This window comes from Coccinella septempunctata, chromosome 8, assembly GCF_907165205.1.
Source record: "Coccinella septempunctata chromosome 8, icCocSept1.1, whole genome shotgun sequence".
In the NCBI taxonomy this organism is placed as follows: Eukaryota; Metazoa; Arthropoda; class Insecta; order Coleoptera; family Coccinellidae; genus Coccinella; species Coccinella septempunctata.
The window spans coordinates 31776306-31800787 of NC_058196.1; the positions used below are offsets into that span (position 1 = coordinate 31776306).

The 24482-nt window shown below is 39.0% G+C and overlaps 2 protein-coding genes and 1 long non-coding RNA gene across 5 annotated transcripts in view; 2 read left to right on the top strand and 1 right to left on the bottom strand.

Annotated features, from left to right (window-relative positions):
* The window catches only part of LOC123318972, a 33167-nt gene extending 10624 nt beyond the window's left edge, over positions 1–22543 (top strand). The window contains exons 3-7 of one of the 3 annotated variants that reach the window (XM_044905757.1): positions 4145–4285; positions 8043–8183; positions 11277–11394; positions 13507–13688; positions 21239–22543. In XM_044905757.1, the coding sequence (XP_044761692.1) occupies positions 4145–4285; positions 8043–8183; positions 11277–11394; positions 13507–13688; positions 21239–21393 (737 nt within the window). In that variant the 3' untranslated portion in view covers positions 21394–22543. Of the gene's footprint in view, positions 1–4144; positions 4286–8042; positions 8184–11276; positions 11395–13506; positions 13715–21238 lie in introns of all 3 variants that reach the window. The other 2 variants (XM_044905759.1, XM_044905758.1) reach the window with 2 other exon arrangements.
* LOC123318973 lies at positions 1884–2510 on the top strand. The gene is made up of 2 exons (XR_006538432.1): positions 1884–1990; positions 2074–2510. It is a non-coding gene; the product is annotated as an uncharacterized LOC123318973 (long non-coding RNA).
* Positions 22544–22938: 395 nt separating the features above from the next.
* Positions 22939–24327, bottom strand: LOC123318745 (zinc finger protein 830). Its single transcript, XM_044905476.1, has 4 exons — positions 24129–24327; positions 23591–24041; positions 23203–23372; positions 22939–23142 (listed from the first exon to the last, which is right to left on the bottom strand). The coding sequence occupies exons 1-4, from the start codon at positions 24242–24244 to the stop codon at positions 22998–23000; spliced, it is 882 nt and encodes a 293-aa protein (XP_044761411.1). The 5' UTR covers positions 24245–24327; the 3' UTR covers positions 22939–22997.
* Between the last annotated feature and the right edge of the window lie 155 nt (positions 24328–24482).

Here is a 24482-nt window from a genome sequence, read left to right on the forward strand (position 1 = left end):
GAGGATGCCGAGATGAAAAAATTAATAATGCAGTCGCGTAGGACGCCTAGGAGATCATGCGGGATTTTCTCCTCCACGTTGTTTTGTGTCCTACTGAACCAATTCGGCATATTTGGGGGAGGTTCACCTGCGATGTGCACGAGGGTTAGATTTGAGCTGGGCCCTTTCCAATTGTTCGCGAAGGGGTTGGAATTCGGAAGGAGAAGAGGTCAAATGGTTAGTGGGTGCTTGAAATGGGCCCACAATGAAAAAGACTGGATAATATCCAGACAAATTGAGCTGACAAGGGTTTCAGAGCGCAAAGGAAATGAAGGAAACGAAAAACGATGAAAATTTGGCAGGATTCTCATTGTAAATGTCTTATATATTATTGTCGTTCATTAAAAATGTTAGAAGTAAGCTCCGTCTGAATATCGATGGACGACAACCAACAATACACCTTCCTCTATAGGTGGTCATGAAGTAGTTAGATGTCGTATTGCTGGAAGTAAAACTCCCGATCGATGGCTAAAATAGATTCTATGGATGAAATCAACCAGCTGATAGAGGTTATAAAGCTGGGTCTATTCTGCTGTAGTATTCGCTAAAGTTAAAGGTCTACGAATACACTTCAGAGGTTTTTGAAGTTTAGAGGTATCAGCTGAGAGCTAATAAGGAAGTTTAAGACTAGTTTGCAGCAAACGCACTTAGTGTTAAGTGTCCCTTAAAATGAACCCTTAACTTTAATTATGTTGCACCAACTGTTAAGTGACATTTGAATGGCTAAAGCTAGCCTTAAATTTAAGCGTTCCTGTAATGACCACTTAGGTATTTAAGGGCGGGATTCTAACCTAAAATAATTTGTTGAACTGGCTGCAGAACTTCCCATTTTTGATGGATTTTGAAAATTGAATGAATTCATTACTGAATACCAAGCCTTTTCTTTTGCCTTTATTGTAATGCCATCAGTCTTTTTTAATTTTCAATTTGGTATCACAAATCATACTATAGTTGGCAACAAACTCTTTTCTTCTGTTGAGAAGTTGAGTGCCCTTCGTAAATTAACACCACTTGCTTGGCAATAATTCTCCGTATTCGTACTAACAAGGGCAATAAGGACATTTTCTTCATGTTCCTCTTTAACATTAGTGAAACAAATTTACACAAGACCTTACAAAGAAAGTGTTGTACTTATATAAACTTAGGTAACTTTTATTTGACAATCATTATCATTATCAATATTAATACTAATTCAACAACAAAAAGTTGTTACTCTTTGATAATGTTATAATAATATCCTTGACACCGACTGACAGGACAATTAAGTTAGGTTAATGAAATGACAACGATCATCGGCAACCGACGAGGAGCTAAATGCTCATACTCGTACCGGCGTTGCCACGTCTGTCGTCTACTTTTTAAGCCACAGAACATTTGAAAACTTCAACTGTTCATCTCTGACAGCCTGTCAACTCATTTCACATGTCTTATTTATTTTTATTTTGTTATCAGAGACCGGTTATTATTTACATTTTTCATTAATATTCTTTGTGAAATTGTGGTAATAATTATATCAGAAAATCTGTATTGAATAGATGACCAATGCAACACAAATAACAGGGTTGCAATCACTTACAACATGATTAACAACATTAACAACAAGAAGTTTTCAGCGGAACGTTAAATTAAACTGATATATCTACATATAACAACATAAGGGTCCTGTAACGTTCCTCGAACAACTGAAGAACATTAGAATCATTACTTGGAAGACTGAACCTGGTCGAAAGACCCTCTTGGTCAAAACAAAGATTTGGACCATTATAGGCCCCTCCAACCTTCTAGCCTCACAAAAATTGTGGAGACAAGCAAAAGCGTCATTACAAGTAAAACTCCTCACTTGACGAATATTTTCGTTGTTTCAAAGTATAAAAGAGTGGTATTTAACTTCATCTAGAGCTCTAAGAATATATATTTGGCAATCTGTAATAGATAAATAGATATATGAAAAGTAAGTTGATATTAAACTTTTGATATGATAACTATCATCATCATATATCAAGATTTCTGAATTAACTATAAATTTTCTTTCAGTGAATACAAAGAGTACCCAATTTATTGAAATTTTGAAAACAAATCAAGAAGTGGCGGATTTTATTCCCAGAAGATAAGCCAGATGTACGAAAGCATTCAGAGCGTAGCAGCCTACAAATACTTTATAATTAGCCTTTTACCTAGGTTACTCTATAAAATATTTGGAACATAATATTCGAGGAAAATATTTCACAAAAGGGTTAGCACAGATGAATTGATGTATATTTAGAGAAGGGAATAATGACCAACCTGTAATAAAATACTGCTTTGAGGATTGTGAAACTCTGGATCCATATGGAATGCGTCTAGTAGACCATTGTTCCTGGCCTTTATTTCTACAGCGTTTGTACGGGTAATAAGAGATGGAATGAATATTTTCTCAAAATGTAAATACGTAATATTATGTAATTTAGTTGTATTAAATATTCTTGAAAAGATGCACTGTTTCATTGAAAAGGTGTATTCAATATAGGTATATATAAAACAGGAACACTATAGTAGTAGTAATAAACTTTATTGAAACAATGTTTCCAAGGGTTAACAACTCAGGTCTTCCTGCCCAGGAACACTATAAAAATATAATCGATACAAAATAGAACTAGTTAGAAAAACAGCATAAATATAATGAGTATAAATAAAAATATAACTAGTATAAGTCAGCTCTCCTAATAATAGCAGTTTTGTTGTCTCCTCGTCAAGTAATTCGAGTGAAGCTTCTTATGCTGAAATACAGAAATTTCTTCCGGAATAAAAAAAAAACTTAACACTGTTTCCTCGGCCTCCACATCCAACAACACAACGAGAAAATGGCATAATTATTCACTTCCTGCTAATATACTGTGTGACTTTCCCAAGATATTGAATACTTTCATTACCATTACTGGCATTAATAACGCACATTTAACACTAAAGAATCACTAGGATTAACACCACCATCAAATTGAAAACCAAAAATAATGCATTTCAATGTACGTATTTTAAATAAAAGTAAAATAATATTCCAAATGATGTGTTATTTTTGCCTACACAACACCTCACAATTTTATTTTGACATCTATCTGACAGCTGGTTGAAGTTTCAGTACCGAAGTTGACAGTTTCAGTATGAGAGGTAGACGTGGCAACGCCGGTACGGGTATGAGCATTTAGCTCCTCGTCGGCAACCGGCCAACCAATAGCTGTATTCGGGTTCGGCTTTTGGACGGTCCGAGGATGGTTCTAGAACTGCGCAGAGGATTTTATACTAGGGCGCAACAGTTTTGCGCAGTCCTAGAACAATTCTCGGACCGTCCAAAAGCCGAACCCGAATACAGCTATAGAAATGACTTTATTGGATTAGGATGAAGTTGTACCAAAATAAAAAACTGAAATATCACTAGATATAAAAACTTAAGGGCCCCTTACTTAAGATTCTGTTAAGCCACAGTCGTGCAACTGGGAATAAAATTAAGCGTCCCTTAACTTAAAACGAGGCTTAGTTAAGTACTCCTTTTAAGGAGGATTGGTGCAAACGGGCCTAAGAGTTTATTGTGTTATTAATTATATCCCTTGTGTGTTGGAAGATTTTTCTAATTAACACGATAACTCCAACAAAAACTTTAGAAATCCAGTGACCCATTCAGTCTCTTCCTTTAATTCGAACGTTTCTGCTCTCTCTCTATCGACTGCTTGATTTCCGTAAAATGCGGCTCCTGCAATCTCAGAACACGCTGCCATGCTTCAACTTAAACCACGTTTGAAATTTAAATGTGAATAATTCGAAAACGAATGGCTTGAATGAAAAAGAATACGCTGAACTCAGAATAGAAAGACCTTTCATATGAGGTATCACTATTACCCCATCTACCTTATTCAAAATATAGGTCATAGGGTTTAGCACTTCGTTTTGAATGGCCCACTCAGTATATTATTATTACGTGAAGAAAATTCGTACTCGACCTAAGATTCACTTCAAAATGATGATGAATTCTTGACTGAGCCTTATTGGGAATTTAAAAAAAAATGTTACGCATTCGATCGAACATCTAGGAACATTTTTCCTTTCTTTTTTTCATCTATTTTCCGTTTTTCAGGAGCGGATGAGGAGAGAAAGTACGGAGACCGCTGCAACGAAACAGAACCGTGCAGTTTCGAAGGATCTTTCTGCGACAAGGGCAAGTGCTATTGCCGTCCAGAATTTCCAGTCACCAATCAGGTGGATAAATGTGGAGAAGGTAAATGAACCCATTCAACGCTCTCTTAAAGATTCCAACAAGAATTCTATTGAAAACGTGACTCATACTGAATATATGTCCTCATGTCTTCTGTCCTTTTTTCTAGACCTTCGTTGAAACTCGAAACGCTACAGGAAAAAGGGAGGTGAACGCATTTCATGTCGTAGTCCCATAAAACCCCCTCATTAAGCAAAATTGAATGGGGAGGCAGGCTATCAACATTGCGCCCTCCCTGAGTATTATGACATTGTTGAAGTTATCCGACGCTGAAACGTTACTTCGCCATTGTATATACATCCATTCGACGAAATATGGGTTGTTTCAGACGGGGTGATGTTACGCTCATTTAAAGTCCTGCCAAACGAAGTAATACAGTTTTGTTCTCTTGTTCTATTGCGCTCCTTAATCAGTACTCAGGATGTCGTCAAATCTGACGTCCTAAGTAGCAAAAAAGTCTACTGGCATCAGCGGAGATTTACTGATTCTCACTACCCTCCTAGTTTCCATCAACTTGCAGTGATGCTAGGATGTAGAAATATACCCTAGCGCCATCTAGGCGGAAATGAGACTCAACTCAATGCACTTCCTTAACTGTAAAAGAAAAGATGGCAGCTTCTATGCACTTGCTGGTTGAACATTCTTCGTCAACCCTTCGAAAGGTAGATTGGCGAAGAATCGACATTTTCATTGGCAGAATGGGTCCACCAATGTCGATACAAAGCCATTAGGTTATCGCGGAAATGTTCGGGAAGCCCTTGGCTACCCCATTTTCCGTAACAGCTTTTGCCACTTTCTTATCAGTCGGCGAGGAGGAAATAAGGCGGTAAATTATTTGGAAGGGGTGAAGGGGCATGAGATGAAAGCTCTTTATTAGCAAGAAGGAGGTGGGATAGAGATGTAAGGACACAGTTCTACTTATGCCGATCTTAATTTCTCGAAACTTTCTCCGTAGAGCTCCGGGGATGAAGTTGGATGATTTCTCGTTATTTTCTCCTCATTTAATGTTATCTGGTTTACGCCGCCACTGAATCCTAGCAGTTTCCAAGCAGCTTGTCGTGGGCATAGAAATATTCTTAAATTCACGGATAAAACACAATGAATATTAGTGATGATGGTAACGTGTTGTTGAATGGTATATTTTTCAACGTTTAAGCAACGTTTCTCACTTCTTCCTGAATGTACCTTCGAAGAGAGCACGTTACGAGTTGAATTATATACGTTGATTATACGTTAAATCAACGTATGGTTGAATTTAGGTTATAATATTCAAGAAGTAACCTCTTATCAATGTTCCTACCACCTTAAAAACATTGGGGACGCCCTAAACGTTTATTTTGAGCCAAGAAGAAAAGCTTTTCTATTGGTGGTTACAGTAACGTGTTTTTGAATGGTTTCTTTTTCAACGTTGATGAAACGTTCCTCATCCTACTGAATAAACGTTGGACAAGTACGATAAGTACAGGTCTTTTCACTAACGAGTGGATTATACGTTAAATCAACGTATGGTTGAATTAAGGTTATAATACTCAAGAAGTAACCTCTAATCAACGTTCCTACCACCTTAAAAAACATTAGGAACCCCCTAAACGTTTATTTTGAGCCAAGAAGAAAAACTTATTTTATTGGTGGTTACATTAACGTGTGTTATGGAATGGTTTCTTTTTCAACGTTGATACAACGTTCCTTAGTTCTTACTGAATAAACGTTTGAAAAGCACGATAAGTACACGTGGCTCCACTTACGAGTTGATTATACGTTAAATCAACGTATGGTTGAATTTAGGTTATAATATTCGAGGAGTAACCTCTAATCAACGTCCCTACCACCTGAAAATACATTGGGAACTCCCTAAACGTTTATTTTGAGCGAAGAAGAAAAGCTTTTTTTTATTGTTGGTTATAGAAACGTGTTGTTGAATGGTTTCTTTTTCAACGTTGATGTAACGTTTCTTAGTTCTTACTGAATAAACGTTGGAAAAGCACGATAAGTACACGTGCGTCCACTAACGAGTTGATTATACGTTAAATCAACGAATTTAGGTTATTATTCAAGAAGTAACCTCTAACCAACGTCCCCACCATCTTGAAATACATTGGGAACCCTCTGAAGGTTTGTTTTGGGCCAAGAAGAGAAGCTTTTTTATTGGTAGTTATAGTAACGTCTTGTTGAATGGTTTCTTTTCAACGTTGATGTAACTTTCCTCACTTCTTACTTAATAAACGTTGAGGAAGCACGATAAGTACAAGTCTTTCCACTAACGAGTTGATTATACGTTAAATCAACGTATGGTTGAATTTAGGTTATAACTTATAACATTTAACTATATACGTATAATACACGTGTATTCTTTCATTGGGAATCTCCTAAACGTTCATTATAGCTCCAATATTCTATTAGTGGCACGACAAGACGACAGAGTCAAATAATTGTGATAGACTTCAGTCCGATATAATTAACCGGTGCTTGTGTTTCATCGAAAATCGATCTAACCGCCGTTTATACTCGGCGTGGAAGAAATTTGAAGGGGGATCTAGACGACCTCGTTTCCTTCGATTGCACGTCATACATACCCTCTTTACCCGTGCTTAAAAACTCGAGACAAAGGCTTTGTTTTGGTTCGCACTTTAGGCGGTTCCGAATCGGTTCAAAGTAGTGGAACAGCAATGCTATGGGAAGCCACACACATGCTACGCGCGAGCTTACGCTGAATAAATAAATGTGCGACTGTTTTGAACCGTTCTGGAACCATCCTAAAAGCGAACCAAAACAGGCCTAAATGGGAAAACGCGAAAAACTTAATACCAACGACACCGGAATGCATGCTGAAATTACCAAACTTTCCGAAGTTTACGGTTAAAAGCGCCACCTCGTGGAGGGTTAATATCGACAGGTGCCACCGCATAGAATTATTGACCTGTTGTGTCGCATTCCTAGCCCCAGTTCGTGGAAAAAGTTCAACCGACGTTTGCCTTTGTTGTTGAGGAGACCAATTTTCCCGCCTATTCGCTCGGCCGTGTGCTTAGGGTTTCGTGCCATTTGCGATAAAACGCCGGTGGAGGGAAGTTTTACACACCAGAGGTGGCGCCAGGAGTGATTTTTTCTAAATTCTTGACATTTTTTTGACTGACCCCTTCGTTTTGGGATTTTTTCGAAGGTCAACCTCTCAACACTCATTCCCCAGCAAAATCACCGTAGATCTAAATGTTATACATATTGTTAAAGAAGAACTCTTGTGGTAATCAGTAGTCTACGTCAAAAATTGGAATTAAAATTACAATAATTTCCACTTCAGTAGAAAAAATGGCAGCTCTTGACGTATGTCTTTTTTCAATTTCACCAGGATACGAATTGTAGCCAATGGCTAGACTTTTCTAGAAATTTTTTCATGTGGAAATTCATAGAAGAGATAAGTTTACCTCGGAAAGTTAATAACATGAATGAATATTTGTTCGTCAATGAAAAAATTTTTTTTATTTTTGTTTCCTTTAAACGAATCAAAAAATTTCTGACTTTCCGAGCTGACAAACTGACTGAATTGAATAATAATGAAAACCCCATATAAATTAGTGGTTTCTGACGTGAGATATTCATTTCCCCTTTTTGAACTGACCACTAAAACGTTGTAGTCCCTCCTTATCTCACTCAATCTAGTTCCGTTACATTATTTCTCCTCGAAATTCAACGCTCATTAGGTGGATGAGCATCATACAGCTCCAGCAAAAAAATTTCCTACAAAAAAATAACTTTTTTTTTTCAGCCGTACGCGTGAACGAGTCCTGTTTCTTCAACGAACAGTGCGAGACGGTCACGCCGCAAACGGAATGCAGGGACGGCGTCTGCATCTGTCGTTTCGAGAAGATAGCCGTGCTCAAGTCGGACGGCAAGGTGGAATGCGAAGGTAAGTCGGAAAATGTGCCCCATATTAGAAACGGGCGGTCGTAAATCATCCCCGAGCAATTTCGGCTGCGGCGTTGTCTAATAGGGGAGGAAAATTGCGTTTTGATTATCTCCGTCTGCTGCTAACCCACCGGAAGTGAGTCGAGAGGCCTTATTTCGAGAGATTTCGAGTGTGTGGCAAGTTTTAATTGGCTGGGAGATGTTTTGAGGAGGGTGTCAACGTAAAATACTTGTAGATTGTCACTAGGAGGGTGATTTTTGTTTACCACAGCCTGTAAGTGTAAAATTCCGGAGTGACGCCATGAATCCGAATGTTTCCATGCTCCCTCTGTCCGCTTGCGCTTGCAATATGCGCGAGAATTTTACCAGTTCTCAAGAGGTTCGGTTAGTAGATAGAGTTGATCAGATGACGAGTTAAGGCTTGGTTCTTCAGCTCACACCGCATCTAATACTACAATATTGGTCTCTGGTAGATTTTTGAACTCATGAAATTCAGTGTCCACTTGAAATATTCACATCGCCAAAATGCAAATCTTACAGTCGAAGAATAAATAACAGATGACATCTTCCTCTTATACCCATCCAACATTTTTCTCATTTAGATGGCGGATGAGATGTTGAAATTACCAAAACCACGACGGAGTCACTCCATATCGCGGAAACTTTTCCGTCCAAATATGGAATGAACGTTCATTAAAACCGAGTTGGCTATCGTCCAAATTAGGGGTTGTGTTTCAGCGTTTCCCTTATTTCCTTTCCTTTCAAATGACGCGCTTATCTTGGACAGCTGTCAGCCGCACGAACTGGCATTTGGGGATACGCTCTCGTGCATAGATGGATAAAGAACGACCGCTAAAAAAATGAGAATTTGGAGGCATCCTCAGGCGTTTTTTGCTCTGGACTCTACCGTATTAGAGGATTAAAAGGGAATAAGAAGGATTAATTCAGATGCTGATATGAATATCAACAAATGTTACGATCTGAATTGAACTAGCCAATTTGCCATCTTCAGGGCCCTAAATGAAGTACGCTCCATCGAAGAGAAGCAGATGCTGACCGTGGTTTCGGTCTCATTTGACCTCGTCAGAGCAACACAGCTTCTTCTCCGATGAAGAACGTTTGGGATTGATGGACTCTTATTCAATACTGGCAAGCGCTACTGAGTACTATCCAGTAACACAGAGCGTCACCCAGTTTGAAACGATATCCGATTCAATCCCCTCCAGGCGTGATCATTCTTGATTAAAAGGGAAGTTTTTAGGTTTTGGGATTGCAGCTCCAATGATATTCAGAGTTTTTGCTATTTATACACGATAGACTGAGAAAAAATTCATAATGAGCTTTTATTTCGAAAACATCAAGTCAGTCCTCTTCCCGTTCGTCCTGGTATCGTCGCCAAATTGTGTGGTCGAACCGCGACCGGATACTATTTCCAAGGCCACATAGATGCGCGTAGAAAACAAGCTCTAACCTACGGCAGATTGAAAGGTGATCCAGATCGGATGCTATAGGGATTCAATTTGGACCGACGGATGGCGTATTATTGAAGACATTCCTCTCGCATTTCCTCGGTGACGTAACGGGTACACCTGCGACCGTAGGTAGGAACAAATAACGTCTAGATTTCGCTTAGGAATCTATGGCATCGGCTCGTTTTACACATTTCGCTTCAGGTTTGGCACGAAGAGGAGTTTGGAGTATTTCATTTGAACTAGTCGGTATATACTCTGATTTCGTGGGCAACTTGCAACCTCAGGTTAAACCAGCCCCGTCCTGTTCTTCTCCTCCTGGTAGTAGTTCGAATCATGGCGTGAAAGCCCTTGGGGAGACGAAAGAAAGGCGTGCTAAGGAGTAAAAGCCAAGTAAAGCCCGAGAAAATTGGGATTTTTGACGTTTACTAATAGCAAATCTAAACAATGACGTTTCTTACAAAAGCAGGTTAACGTGGCGCTGATTCTATTCATAGAGCGAAGAATGTAGTGTTTTGACTTCGGTATTAATGAAACTGTTGAGGGCAATCGACCCTTAGAGGTGGATCTACCAAAAAGGGTTACTTGTGGGAACTAGGATTTGATGACAGGTGATCCAATAAGTGCTTTACGATGTTTATATTGTCCCAACACTCATAGACCCTAAGGCCAGATAGCCTTTATTGGTATTATCTCATATTTTTTGTTGGAACGAGTACAGGATGATTCCAATCTAATCATTCTTCTCGGCGTGAGAATGAAATTTTATGTTAGGTAGTGCTCTCATCTCGCTCATCCGGATTGTATACAGTTATCCCTCAAGCGGCTAAATTAAATTTCATCCAGATACCGCGTATTTATTCCAAGCTCCTTTATTCTACGAAGATCTGAGGCTGTGAGTTACATTATTCCTCCTCGGGATAGATGGCCTGGGGAGGAATACGTAACTGTCTCTTTTGCGACCGACGAATCGTCTTGTTAATCATTCGTCGGTTGTTCCGTCGGCGGGATTCCAACGTATGTATCCATAGCCTACTTGGAAGGAAAGAGGCCGAAAGGTTAGACGTTGCCGATGTTACAGTCTCTGGTTTTTTGAATCTTGATTATTTGTCGAGCTGGTAGGTTTTCTGCTAGTAGTTCAAATAACAGTTAGTTACAATGAGCCGTAGTTCCTGCTTATAGTAGTTCAAATGACTTATAGTTGTTATAGAGATGGCTCTGGGTTATCCCACGAATGAAATAAAATACGATCTGAACATGGGTAGAAAACCTATCGATGATTTTAAAATGTTTAAAAACTGTTTTTGGAGAATTCCGAATTGGAATAAGAATGGGAGCCACCTATACGAGAATAATTCTATTTTGAATCACCTGCCTAACACACAAGGGCACCACAAATATTTATCTTGAAAACGCAACAACCAGGAAAGTCTACCGTAAACATTAGCATATTTATTGCGCATATCTGTCATAACGATTTATATGGAACGCGGCATAGTCGGCATAGGGATCCCCTTTTTCAATTCCGATCCTACGATATACGACTTTAACGCACGGGGAATAACAGCGGCATCATCGTTCTTTCTTCATTCCGACCTTTCAAGAATGCCCCTTATTTTTTGCAGTGCCGGTGCAGACCTCTACCCACCCGGGAAAATACGTCGATCCCGCCATGATAGGGATCCTGGTCGCCATGTTTTTTATGTTCATCACGATCTGCGTCGTCCTTCGACTGTTCAGCAGGTAAGTCGCATGACGGTAGAAAAACGAGGGACGTTTGAGGTCGAATTTAAAATTTGAAGCGTTTCGTTTCTATTGCACAAGTTGGCAACATCGACCGAAATATCCGTTGATAATAAAGGACAACAAATACACTATCTTGATGAGATAGACGAAGATGGCTGTTCATAAAGTCTGCGACGAATGGGATTCTTATGGTCGGTTTCTGTTGAGGCTTGCCAGTGAGTACGCGCTTTTCAACAGCTGTTATTTAATGAACAAGCCATTGTTCTTTTAATTTTCTAGTAGGCGCAGTTGCCAAATCGAAACGAAGCGATTTAAATTTTAAAACCTCATATTTGAAGAATGATTTCGAACAGTTTCATCGGTGCATCTGAAAAATTGATGAATGAAAATTATTCAGTTTAAACTTGCTTGTGCTGTGATAATCCAAATTGGGGAGAATCCCCCATTGGTTCGGTTTTGATCGCGCTTAATCAAATACGGCCGCAGCGCCATAATTAACGGGAATCTCGAAGTCCATCCGGCCTAAATTGGCCCATTAATCCAATTGCTATTTTATTGGCCGCTGGGTTCATATAATATAACTTATCGCTGGATTTATGGACCATAAAGGCGATTGTGAGTGGTCGCAGCAATCGTGGAGAGTCAATTCGATGGAATATATCGGCTCTGATTAAATGTAGAAGAATTATGAACTTCGTTATTTGTTGTTAAGATCTCCTATCTTGGGCTAGAAATTGTGAGGGAATATTCTTAAAAATGGATAGGCCCCATCGAGATATGAACAGATGGGCGCGCCACCTATCGCCGGGTAGAAGAATGTTCCACCTAAACCTCTGTAGATAACTGTCGAATGGTTGTGAAGGCCACGATCGCTCATAGAATATGGTAAATTGAATATTCACGAGCCTATCTATGGGCAGATCGATAATCGATATCGTCAACCATAACAATAATGGTCATAACCCAGGTAACTCCTGTTGCGACCGCTAAACACAATGCTTCCCTTCCAAATGTGAAACCCATCACAAAATATCGAAATGAATACGTAATAGATATCATTAACTGGAAACATTTTCGATCGATTCTTAAAGCCCGCTCCATTATCGGTAGGGACTGATATCTGAGTTTTTCGCGGAGCTGGTAATCGATAAATATATGGTGGTCGGTGCGTGTCATACGAACCCGTAATAATTGCGGATAATATTCGAAATGACGGTGTTTTTAGTTTTTGCGTTAGGAAGCCTGCACGCAATTTCCCTTTTACGACGGGGGCAAGAAAGTTGGAAAGTTCTGTTGACGAAATGAGGAAACTTCTTCTGTGACTTTTATTATGTAGCGGATATTGTGAACAATTTCCTTTGAACTCTATGGAACATAGAGTTCTCATAGAGTTCAATGACATGTGTCATCTGTCATTCTTGACAGATGACATGTGTCATCTGTCATTTCTGACAGATGACATGTGTCATCTGTCAGTTTTACGGCAATGAAGTTAGCGCCAATCACAGAGCGCGGTGGATCATATCTGATCGAGTCATAGAGCGAAGAGTACTGTTTTTGGCCTCGGTATTCATGAAATTGATTTCGTTACGGTTCTTAAGGCGAATCGGCTCCCAAATAAGAATCTAGGCCTATAACTAATAGTGAAATATAATCTATAATAATCAATGCTATTATTTGGAGTGATTCCAAGCGCCCATATCCGAAGAAACAGATTTGGCGATGAAAATAAGGAGGTTCGCCATCTAGTCAGCTGAATCCTTCGAGAAGCTCTTAATGCCGATCGTATTTCCACGTTCGTGTTCGTTCTGTCGAGGTTGGGGATCTGTATTTTCCAGAACAATGCTCGCGTATTCCTTTATGTGGCATTAAATTGGTACAACAAGGGATAGTATAACATTCCATTATGTATAATGAAACAATCGGATATATGAACGCAATTCGTATGGACGCTATGTTTCAGCTCGTTTCACTCGGTTCATTATCATATTTTCCGGATTAAAACGCAGCGGAAATATTAGAATTTTAGTTAAAAAAATTTCGTTATTCGTACGTTAGATTGAGGTATACAGGGCGTCTCTTGAGCCTCGTTATTTTTCAATGTTTCAGGGCGAGGTGGCGAGAGAACAGGACCATCTTCAACACCCCCAATCCTAGGCTGATGAACGTGTCGCTGCTGAGGGAGAACAAGCTCCTGCACGGAGAAAGAAGGGGTTCGAAAACGAGCATGAGAGGTCCCAGTCGACAACCCAGTATGGCGTCGCTCAGGCCGCACTCGCCCAACTCCCAAGGTAGGGTGTAGATCGGTAGACTCGCCGTAAGTACTCAACGTGGTAGAGGTGTAAGTAGAGGGTGTTCCACCACCAGTTTTACTGTTTCCCACTGTCGATTGTAACCTACTTTTAGATTGAGTACGAAGCAATGGTTGAAAACTTGGTGGAACACCTTCGATCGTTGGAATGAAGCATGCTATTTTCATCTCCTCATTGCTTGAAGCTTGGAACTTTATCCCCGATGTTTCGACAGTTTTCCGAGATCTTTACACGCTTGTTTCGTTGATTCGTTATCAATGGATCATCGTAAATCTCACGTGATTGAATACGATCGGTCGAATTGAATTCGTGACAGCCGGGGGGTAACGTGGACGCAAACCAATTATTGTCGGAATTGGTCGTGAAATTAGGGCGGACGCAATTGCCCGATTGAATACAGTACGAACGAGTGGTCTGGGAGTTTACGCGGATTATGAAATTACGATCGATTCGACCGCTGCGAATTGAAGTTATTATGAAGGCATAAAGTTCAAAAAAGATGAGATAACACACCATTGCATTAATTTCTTAAAGATCTTAAGTCTATGAAATACAATGTAGGATTAAACGTGCTATATTCTCCTCTGTAATAGCTATATCAGCCTATGAAGTTGATTCGCCTATGAGGTAAATTCGCCTATTTAGGTACATTGGTCTAGTAGTAGATTCTCCTACTAGGTAGATTCGCCTAGTAGGTAGATTCGCCTAGTAAGTCTACTTACTGCAAGGCGTATCCTTTCACTAAGCGAATGTATCCACTAGCCTAATCTACCTAATAAGCCGCTTATTTGGTAGATTCGCCTAGTAATTCGGTAATTAGTAGCCGAATATACCTACTAAGCCAATGTACCTAATAGGCAAATTTACCTCATAGAAAAAAAATTTGCCTTTTAGGAACATTGTACCTAATAGGCAAATTTACCTCATAGAAAAAAATTTGCCTTTTAGGAACATTGGCTTAGTAGGTAGATTCGGCTACTAATTACCGAATTACTAGGCGAATCTACCTAATAAGCGGCTTATTAGGTAGCTTAGCCTAATCTGAGCCTATGAGGTAAATTTGCCTATTAGGTACATTGGCCTAGTAGGTAGATTCGGCTAGTAAGTCTACTTGGTGCAAAGCGTATTCTCTCACACTAAGCGAATGTATCCACTAGAGCAATCTACCTAATAAGCCGCTTATTAGACCGAATTACTAGGCGAATCTACCTAATAAGCGGCTTATTAGGTAGCTTAGCCTAATCTGAGCCTATGAGGTAAATTTGCCTATTAGGTACATTGGCTTAGTAGGTAGATTCGGCTACTAATTACCGAATTACTAGGCTAATCTACCTAATAAGCCGCTTATTAGACCGAATTACTAGGCGAATCTACCTAATAAGCGGCTTATTAGGTAGCTTAGCCTAATCTGAGCCTATGAGGTAAATTTGCCTATTAGGTACATTGGCTTAGTAGGTAGATTCGGCTACTAATTACCGAATTACTAGGCTAATCTACCTAATAAGCCGCTTATTAGACCGAATTACTAGGCGAATCTACCTAATAAGCGGCTTATTAGGTAGCTTAGCCTAATCTGAGCCTATGAGGTAAATTTGCCTATTAGGTACATTGGCCTAGTAGGTAGATTCGGCTAGTAAGTCTACTCGGTGCAAAGCGTATTCTCTCACACTAAGCGAATGTATCCACTAGAGCAATCTACCTAATAAGCTGCATATTATGTAGATTCGCCTAGTAATTCGGTCTAATAAGCGGCTTATTAGGTAGATTAGCCTAGTGCCCTAGTGGATACATTCGCTTAGTGAGTGGATACGCCTTGTAGGAAAGATTCGCCCATAAAGTTGATAAGTCTGTTAGGTAGAGTCGCCTAATAGGTAGATACGTAGTGTGGGAAGATTCGTCCATTAGGTAAATACATCTGTTAGGTAGCTCAGCCTTGTTGGTGAATTTGCTTGTTAGGTCGATTCGTTTAGTAGGTAAATTAGCCCAGCAGGTAATACAACATTAGCCTAGCGAGTTGATAAATCCATTAGGAAGATCCATCCATGAGGTTGATTCGTCTATTAGGTGCATTTGCGTAGTGGGTAGATTCGCCTAGTAAGTAGATGTGGTAGATGGGTAGATTAGTCCTAGTGGTAAATCGGCCTAGTAGCTAGATTAGTCTAGCAGGTAAATTCGTCTAGTAGTAAGATTCGTCTACTTGGTGTGTAAATTCGCCTATTAAGTAGATACGCTTTGAAGTCAGATCCGCTTGCTTGCTATGTGCGCCACGTAGAAGATTCGCTTATCAGGTAGATTCTTTTAAGAAGGTAGATCTACTTACCAGGTAGATTTGCGTAGATTCGCCTAGTAAGTTGATGTAGTAGATGACTCGATTAGCCTTGGAGGTAAATCCGCTCAGTAGGTAGATTATTTCTGTATCAGTATTCGCCTAGCAGGTAGATTCGTCTAGTAGGTAGATTCGCCCACTAGGTACGTAGATTCACCTTGTAAGTAGAGACGCTTTGTACTCAGATGCGCCTGCTAGCTAGGTGCGTCAGGTAGAAGAAGTAGATTCCTTTAATAGGTAGACTTACTTATCAGGTAGATTCGCCTAGTAAATTGATATGCTTTCTAGGTAGATCCTCCTATTAGATAGATCCGCCTAGTTATTAGATACGAAGCATGTTCTAGATACGCTGATTTCGTTATCATCAGTTTTTGATGACCACAAGCACCGTTGGATTAAACCTAGATTAAATTCTTAAACGACGAATTTCTATCAAATGAATTTAGGTTTAATGAAACAGTGCATACGGCCATAATTCGCCTCTAACAGTGGAAGCTATTACGAAAACGTTTATACACGTAGAAATGGACGAATCGAGGAATCTCTGCCCACGTAGTAGAAATTAAAAAATGAGAAAACGTCGTGAATCTCATCTTCAACCCGTACCTTGTTGAACTGGAAATTGCGAGATATAAAACATCTTTTCCCGTTTAGTGTTGAATAATTTGAGGAGTCTAGACACTTCCAATGCTGAATTTCTCCAAGGAAGCAATCTTATGTCTACGCGAAGCCTTTCAATTAAATTTTAACAGCCTCGGGGGCAGTGCTAGTTGAAGGATTCTGTTCGGACGTCTCTCAGTGGGAATTTTCACGATTCGTTCAATAGTTTCAATAAGACTTCCGTAGCATCCTGACTGCTGCGTTGAACCCTTGAAGGGTTCAGCGACTGAACGCGGTCGGAAAAAACTTCATGGCTCAGATTTTTCATGCAAATTTTATCACCGTGTCCGCACAGACGACGAAATTGAAACGTTGGTGGTTTGTCTTGTTCATTGAGCTTTACGGTCGTAAAAGAGAATATTAGGCCCTGTTCCGTCCAGAAATGAACGATCGGGATTTTCCATATGGAAATGACGGTCTTGTGGGTTGTTTTCCTTCTTTTTTTTGGTAGGAATATAGCCTGGATATCTCCCCTTCGTCGGGTAAGGTCCACGATCACAGAAAAAACAGCCGCCTGACGTTTCTCACAATCACAAATGGGACATTTCGGATCAGCTGACTTTGACAGGACCACTGAGAACCATAGAGAGAGTCGGTTAGGTTCATATTTTTGTGATTTCGAATGGTTTTCATAAAGCCTCATCAATTTTCTGAGAAAATTTCCTTCAGTGAACATTATTTATCCTTCAATGGTGATATGAAAGTGCGGTATGATAGATACTCACTGTTTTTGACAATATTGACTGGTATAATTTGAAGTTTCGCAACCATAAAAGTCATGGACGGCTTGTTTGCCCCTCAGTGACCATAGGTAACATGTAAGTGACGTCATTACGAAATGGTTGGACAAATGTGAGGTTGTTAACGATCACAGACAAGGGTGGGTAGTAACGGTTCGACTCATAGAGCGACGGGTGGTGTTTTTGGCCTCAGTATTTATGAAATTAATTCCATTTTGGTTCTTGAATCGTCCCGTGAGGGAGATCCACCTTTTCGGTGGATCTCCTGGCCCTCTAGTTTCATTTATTGGATGAATCCAGTCCGAGTACGTTTCTTTCGACGTTATTATAATTGAATTAACTTTCTTTTCGCGAAATGAATGGGCTCAAGAAGCCACTTTTCGAATTACTGGCTTCCGGCCATCAGGGAGATCGAATGAAATCTCTTTTTATCCCGTTTCGTTATCTAAACAAACGGAAAATGGAGAATTGCGTCACTATGGAGTAACCCTGGCTGTGGAATGAAGGAATCGCGGAAATTCAAGGGAATCCCTGAGATCAAGGAAATTAAAAAAAAGATCAATACATAAGGACATACTAACTAATTGGTTGGTGAAGGTTTTGCGATGTTACAGAGGATTAGTTTGTTTTTAATAGGAAACGCGGCCTACAATGAAATTATTATGATGATTGACAGACGAAGAGTTTTTTCCTGTCCGCAAGGCGTTGCTAGCAACTGGGACAAAAACGCCTGAGAAAACCGAGTCCGGCAACCAAACATTCACGACCGGACAACGACAAAAGCCATCCTTTTCACTTGACTGCGTCAGAAGAACAGTTTTTTGTTTGTATACAGGGTGTATTTGAAGGTGAGGCTTGTTTTCAACAGAAAAATAGAGCATTTCGTTACTAGCGCGCTAGAATCTCTGCCACAAGATCGATGTCGGCCAGATTCGAACAGTCACCCACGTTCCAGTTTTAATTTACGCTAGATTAACCGTTTATTTGCCGTTTGAACCGGGAAAATTTGCGTGTTACCCCGACACAAATTATAAATGATCACGAACCGGTGGTTCCACCGCTCGCTGATCGATATGCGATGACGCATACAGGGTGATATCCGCCATTTTAATTTGTCAGTTTTTCGTAATTAATATTCAGGTGTGAACAATGGAACGCGAGCTGTTGATTCGTATACGAGACGGCGGACTCGTGAAAAACCGTCGGAAAATGTAACCTTTCTCGTTGGAAGTTTAAAGGGGTCGAATTAGTTATGCGAGTCCAGGCAGAGCTTTGTTGTTTTAACGCTGAAAGCTTCGTCGTTTTCCTTTCAGCATTAGGGTCGGTTTGTTTGGACCAGCAAAAGCATTTAGAATAATTAGTAAAGATTATAAATACAATAAGGGCTGTTTATGCATTGTAAACTACAATGCAGTCGTTAAATCCCTAAGAAGAATAAAAACTGTTCTCTATGGTTGGAGGAGAAGAAGTTTTCAATGTCATTAATGTCAAAATTGTCACGTAAGTCAGTAGCACAGATTACAGATCTCTGTAAACTGTGGTTAGTAGCTAATCGTGTCAGCGAGGTGCACAAGTTGATTTTGTTGAAAAAACATTGTAAAACTATACGAGCCTTTGCCTAATATAAATGCTTGTTTCTTAATAAATCTCAACCAAAACCAATGAATGATTTATTTATAATTTTACCCTTCACAATCGGTGCATTCCTAAATTATCGAAACCGAATATGAACGAACCTTTCTTACAGTACTGTGCTGTTCCTCTTCAATCATATTCCGAATAGGTTGAATTTTTCTGTAACTGTCGTTTTTGGCTTCCAAACTAGAAAAAGTTCTCTTTGTTATTGCCAGTTGCCACGTCATAAAATCTATTTGCTTTCTTTTTCATTATGCCGATCGTGTTCCATTGTTATGTCGGAAGTTTTGGGAGAATTACTTGTTTAATGTATTTTACTTTGCTATCGTATAATAAGTAGAAAGAATAACGAACTGAAAGAATTCAAGATGGATGGGAGGACAACTTTGTTGATTGAATGTTCCAGACAACTGTCTTGGATTTCTGTACTTGTGTAGTTTTATGTGTTCATAATTATAAGGGGTTTTTCGTTGAACCTTCCAATGTTCATTGTAGCTTGGAGGTTGTGGTATGGCTGGGCATTTCCTTCGGCTCAAATTATGCAGTTGCATTACTCAGCCCTTGTGCTCTGTTGTTAAGTGGTGGGATAAGTAGCAAACTTCCAGGAAATGTCTGAAGGATTGCTCTCTTGACGATGAACCACTTGTAATGATTAAAGTTTCAACGTTGGGGAAACGTTCCATCATTTCAAGCAAGTTATTTTGGGGTGGATCCGTAATATGTACCTGGTTTGACTTCGGAGGAAATATTGTATCTACTTCATTTATTATGTGGGTTCTCTTCGAATTTATAGGGATGGAAATGTTTTCAGGCCACACTGAATGAAGGCAAGGTACCATACCTATCTTCTTTATAACTCTGCTGCGTTTGTCACTGTGCTATTCTTACAGGGTCTGTCCAGTTTTGATGAAATTTTGTTTGAGTGCTTGTTTTTTGATAATCTGAGACTATTTTAATGGGATTTTATGTTTTGGTTTATGTAGGGACCCAGATGGGGGTGACAGTTTGGGTGAGACCCTGCAGTGCATTCTAGAGTCTTCAGAATTAAACCTAACCTAACCTAACCTAACTCTATAATCTTTGGATATTAGATTATGGATATTTCCCAAGTGATCCAGCCCCAATTTACGTTCCTTCTTCTCCAATACAGGAATTTCATCTAATTCCCGATATGGAAGACATTCATTAGGAGAGGAACGTGGGAAAAAGGAATTCCGATCGATGGCTCCTAAATTACCACGAGTTGTACTGCCCTGGACTGCTAAAGCCTGGAAGGTTCGGTGTATAATTTGTATGCGCTCAGTGTGGCTTGTAATTTGTTCCCCTTAGGCTGCTGCGATGTCTTATTCGCCATGTCCGATACACTGTTGAAATAAATGGAGGATCTGGGAATCTGGGCCCATTCCCTTTTGATGCTTCTAGCTGATCGTAAGACGCGGCATTTTTCTTTCGTTATAAGTGCTTCAGGGAAATGTTTGATTCTTGGACAACGTTTGTATACTTTCGATAGACGCAGAGATAATAAATTTCTATCTCATGTATACAATGAATTTTCAACTCTTCAGTTGTGCGAGTGGCATGAATATTTCAATGAAGCAAGGCAATTCATTTCCGATTTCGATAACCAAAGTAATCACCGTAATATTTACGGCATTCAATGCCGACAATTTCGAAAGTTTCCCAACCGATATAAAGTTTATCTATACATCGACTGGCTGTTAAATATAAATACGTAAAATCCATCTATCGATTTTACACCCAGTCGGCCGTTAGACGTGGCTATTTCCAATACACCTGGGTTGTCCGTTTACATCAGAGGATTCCTCATTTTTAAAGCGTGAAATCGAGAAAGAAAACTTATCTTCGCATTGTGATGGTGTAACTACACCCCAGGGAAATATAACGTGGAGTTTTCTTTGTGAGTTCTTCTCGAGGTGGATTATGAGAGGGTAAAATTCCTCACAGAGAGTTTGTTTCGCGATTTCCTAGTTTTGCAGATAAAAGATTTCTGGTGCCATAACCTGGGCCCATAACCTGTTATGTCGTATTACTGCTTATGTTTAGATGTTGCCTTCATTTAGCTCGCATGTTTTGTTTTTGTAGCAGGAGTAGTCACTGTCATATCATTCTGCACATATTTCAACAATCATTCTTTACCCTACGACTAGGGCGTTTGTTTTTAGGATCCAGAAGGGGATCGAGAGGCAGCAGCAACGCATCCGCTGTCTCAAACAGATCCAGTAAGAGCCCTCCTCAAAACGCAATATCCGCAACCACGCCGATGCTAGAGAGCATTCAGGTTGAGATACAACAACCCAAATAAATAATTACTTAAGATTCTTCAACTAGTTAATATTCATAACTTACATAACTTAGAAGAATAACTAATTCTAATAGGTATTTCTGAAAAATTGAACTCTTGGGATATTATGCATATTGATGACTCGAAGATATCTTTGGACTATTGGGGTGCTTTAAGAGATATTATGGGAACAAGAGAAATGTTTGTCTATTTCGTGAAGTGTGGTGTGTAGGTTTTTCGTCGATTAGGATCCAACGAAAAAATTAACTTACACCATTGATTAACCCTTGTGTTTTGGGTATAGATAAAGATGTAGTTTCTAGCTGCATTTTGCTGAACGAAATCGATGAATATTTTCAGTGAAAGAGGGGAATTGGAAACTTATCTTCGATAAAATAATCTACAACGATAACTTGCCCTCAGCTATAAGTGATGATGTTCGGGACCAAAAATGTTGATAATTTTTTGTCCAACCATCACAGTCTAGTTTGTAGTTCTCTGTTCATCAAAACTTGTAAATTTTCCTGTAGATCTTTATTAAGTCCGTCATTTTGCTTTCATCTTCCCTAGCTGAAGCACGTTTTGAAGTTGAGAATAATAAAGCACAAATAGAAGTTAGGGACCTTACTTTGATAACTTCACTTGATTTATCCGAATTCGGTTTGGTGGTATCAATAAAGTAAACTATTGTGATACAACCAAATATATGCTGTGATTGAATGTTCGATATTTCGACAACTGGGAGCGACAGAAAGTAATGGGAAAACTTTTTGCCGGTTACAGTTGTTGGTCGCCGTAAAATAATTTATATCTAATGAAGCGTTGAATCAATAGGCTCACCCCAACCATTCTTTCGTCGTTTGAAGTATATACCTTACATTATACCTGATATGCTTCATAGATTTAACGAATTTTGAACACACGAAATTTTGAATTTATATATGAACTTTACTATATAGAAGTTGAACGATGACACAAAGCGTAGAGAAGCTTGCTTAGTATATGATATACATGAATTAAGAATCATTTTCGACATTGGACTGTATCTAAATCGTCTTATATTTAGCTTGTATTCTTTATACTCTTGTATCTATTGTATACCTACTTGGATTTTCACAAATCATTGATCTGTACTTGCCAACAAACTTTTAATAAAATGCTATCAAAGAAATACAAATTTGATTGGAAACCTGCAAATTCCCAGGATTTTACAATGAACTTCAGACCCTTGACCTAATTTTTCTGCACTGTGTACACATTACATGAAAAGGACGAGGAACAACGAAGGTTTAAGGTTGTCATCTTTGCGAATCGAGAGATGCCGATGGTTTTTGAGTAGAAACCCCCAAGGGCCCCAAGTACGGCAAACGGATTTCTGCCGACCCTGTGTATTGACCGAACTCTACCATATCAATAAGCAGTAGCTTTGAAACAAAGTTATTGAAGAAGATTCGAAGTTTATCTTTGTTTTAATTGAATATTCACCATGTATATTCACAAAATTCGCTTACTTACATATATTGAGTTCTGAAGGGGAAAGATTCCAGAGAATACTGAAAGACAAACTTCTAAAATAATTTTTATTTCAAAATATAACAAACAATTAAATATAATAGACAAAAATTTCATTTATAGGGATTTTTTGATCTCCAATCGAAAGCTTCATCGAGGTCCATTTCAACTTCTTCTTCATCTTCTACGATTTCTTTATGTTTAGCTTCATCGATTAAAGGTGCTACTTCGGCTTTTTTCTTCTCCCATACCATAACCCTGAAAAGGCACGATTCTCTTTAGTCTTAAGCGGAAAATAGGAAATGTCAATTTTCTCACTTGGAGAAGTTTTTTATCTGTTCATCAATCTCATCCATTTGTCTTTCGTTAGTTGCTTCATCTTGATCTTCTGCTATTATTGCAGCGCTTTCCCCTTCAACGTCTCTTATTTCTTTCTGGAATTTCTCCCATTCCTCTTGAATTGGATCCTTATATTCTATGTTCCTAGCCTAAAAAAAAGGACCAATATGTTTTCATTTTTCAACTCGAGGATTACAAATGCCATAAAGAGCTCTAATTTTATGAGCTAAATGAAGCTCATTACCTGTTATCACTTTTTAAAAAAACTATCAGATGAATGACATAACAGTTGATGAATAAACTAAAAATACAAGAATACAAATAGGTGGAGAAAGGTAACTAATCCAGATCATTGAGCATATTTCACCTTTGCATCCAGTTTCGGATCATCGAAGAACCCTTCCGGAAGAGTTTCTCCAGATTCTTTGAACGTTTGATCTGCTGGTTTTTCTCCGACCTTCTGCTTTTTGCCCTGGATATTTTTGGCTTTGTTCCCAGTCGAGGAATCGAAAAAATCCACTGGCAGTTCGGATTTTGAAGAATCTCCATCTACTTGGTTATTCTTATTTACTTCTTCTACTTTGGATGTGGTACTCCCGTTCTTGAGTATACTTTTTGGTTTTTTAGACGAAACTTGAAGAGGTGGAGTTAGGGGCCTTTTCAGAGGGGTTGTGAAATTATTAGTCCTTTCCTTCAGTTTCTTTGCTAATTCTACATTATCTTTATGTTGTTTGGCGTTTACGTGTACATTCCATACAGCTTCTGATCTTACGATAGACTTGCATAAAACACAGGTGAGTTGTCCCTGGTCGTTGTATGTGTAATAAAGTTAAGGAAAATGAACAAGAAACGAATCAACAATAAGACTAGAAATAAAACACTTCATAGTACAAAAAAAAGGATATTTTGCCAAAGGCGATTCAATTTTCTTTACAGGCAGTTTTTCCTTGTATTTATGCTGCTGCATATACTTTCTTAGTTCTTGTTGTGATAATTTTTTCTTGCCTAATGGAGCCGACATTGTTTCGAAAGGAAATCCTTCCCTTTTTTTTTAGTTTATACCTGTTAATCAGAATCAGAATAGTAGCTTGTATATTCATAAATTGAAAACATTTTTTGTTTTGACATTTTCATAACCTCAATTATTGAATGGTGAATGAACTACCTGTATCGAGACCTACAAACCATAGAGTCAAAACCATTTTAAGCAAAGAGGAATTAATCTTTTTTCTAAGGTTCTATGGTTCGACGTTGTTTAC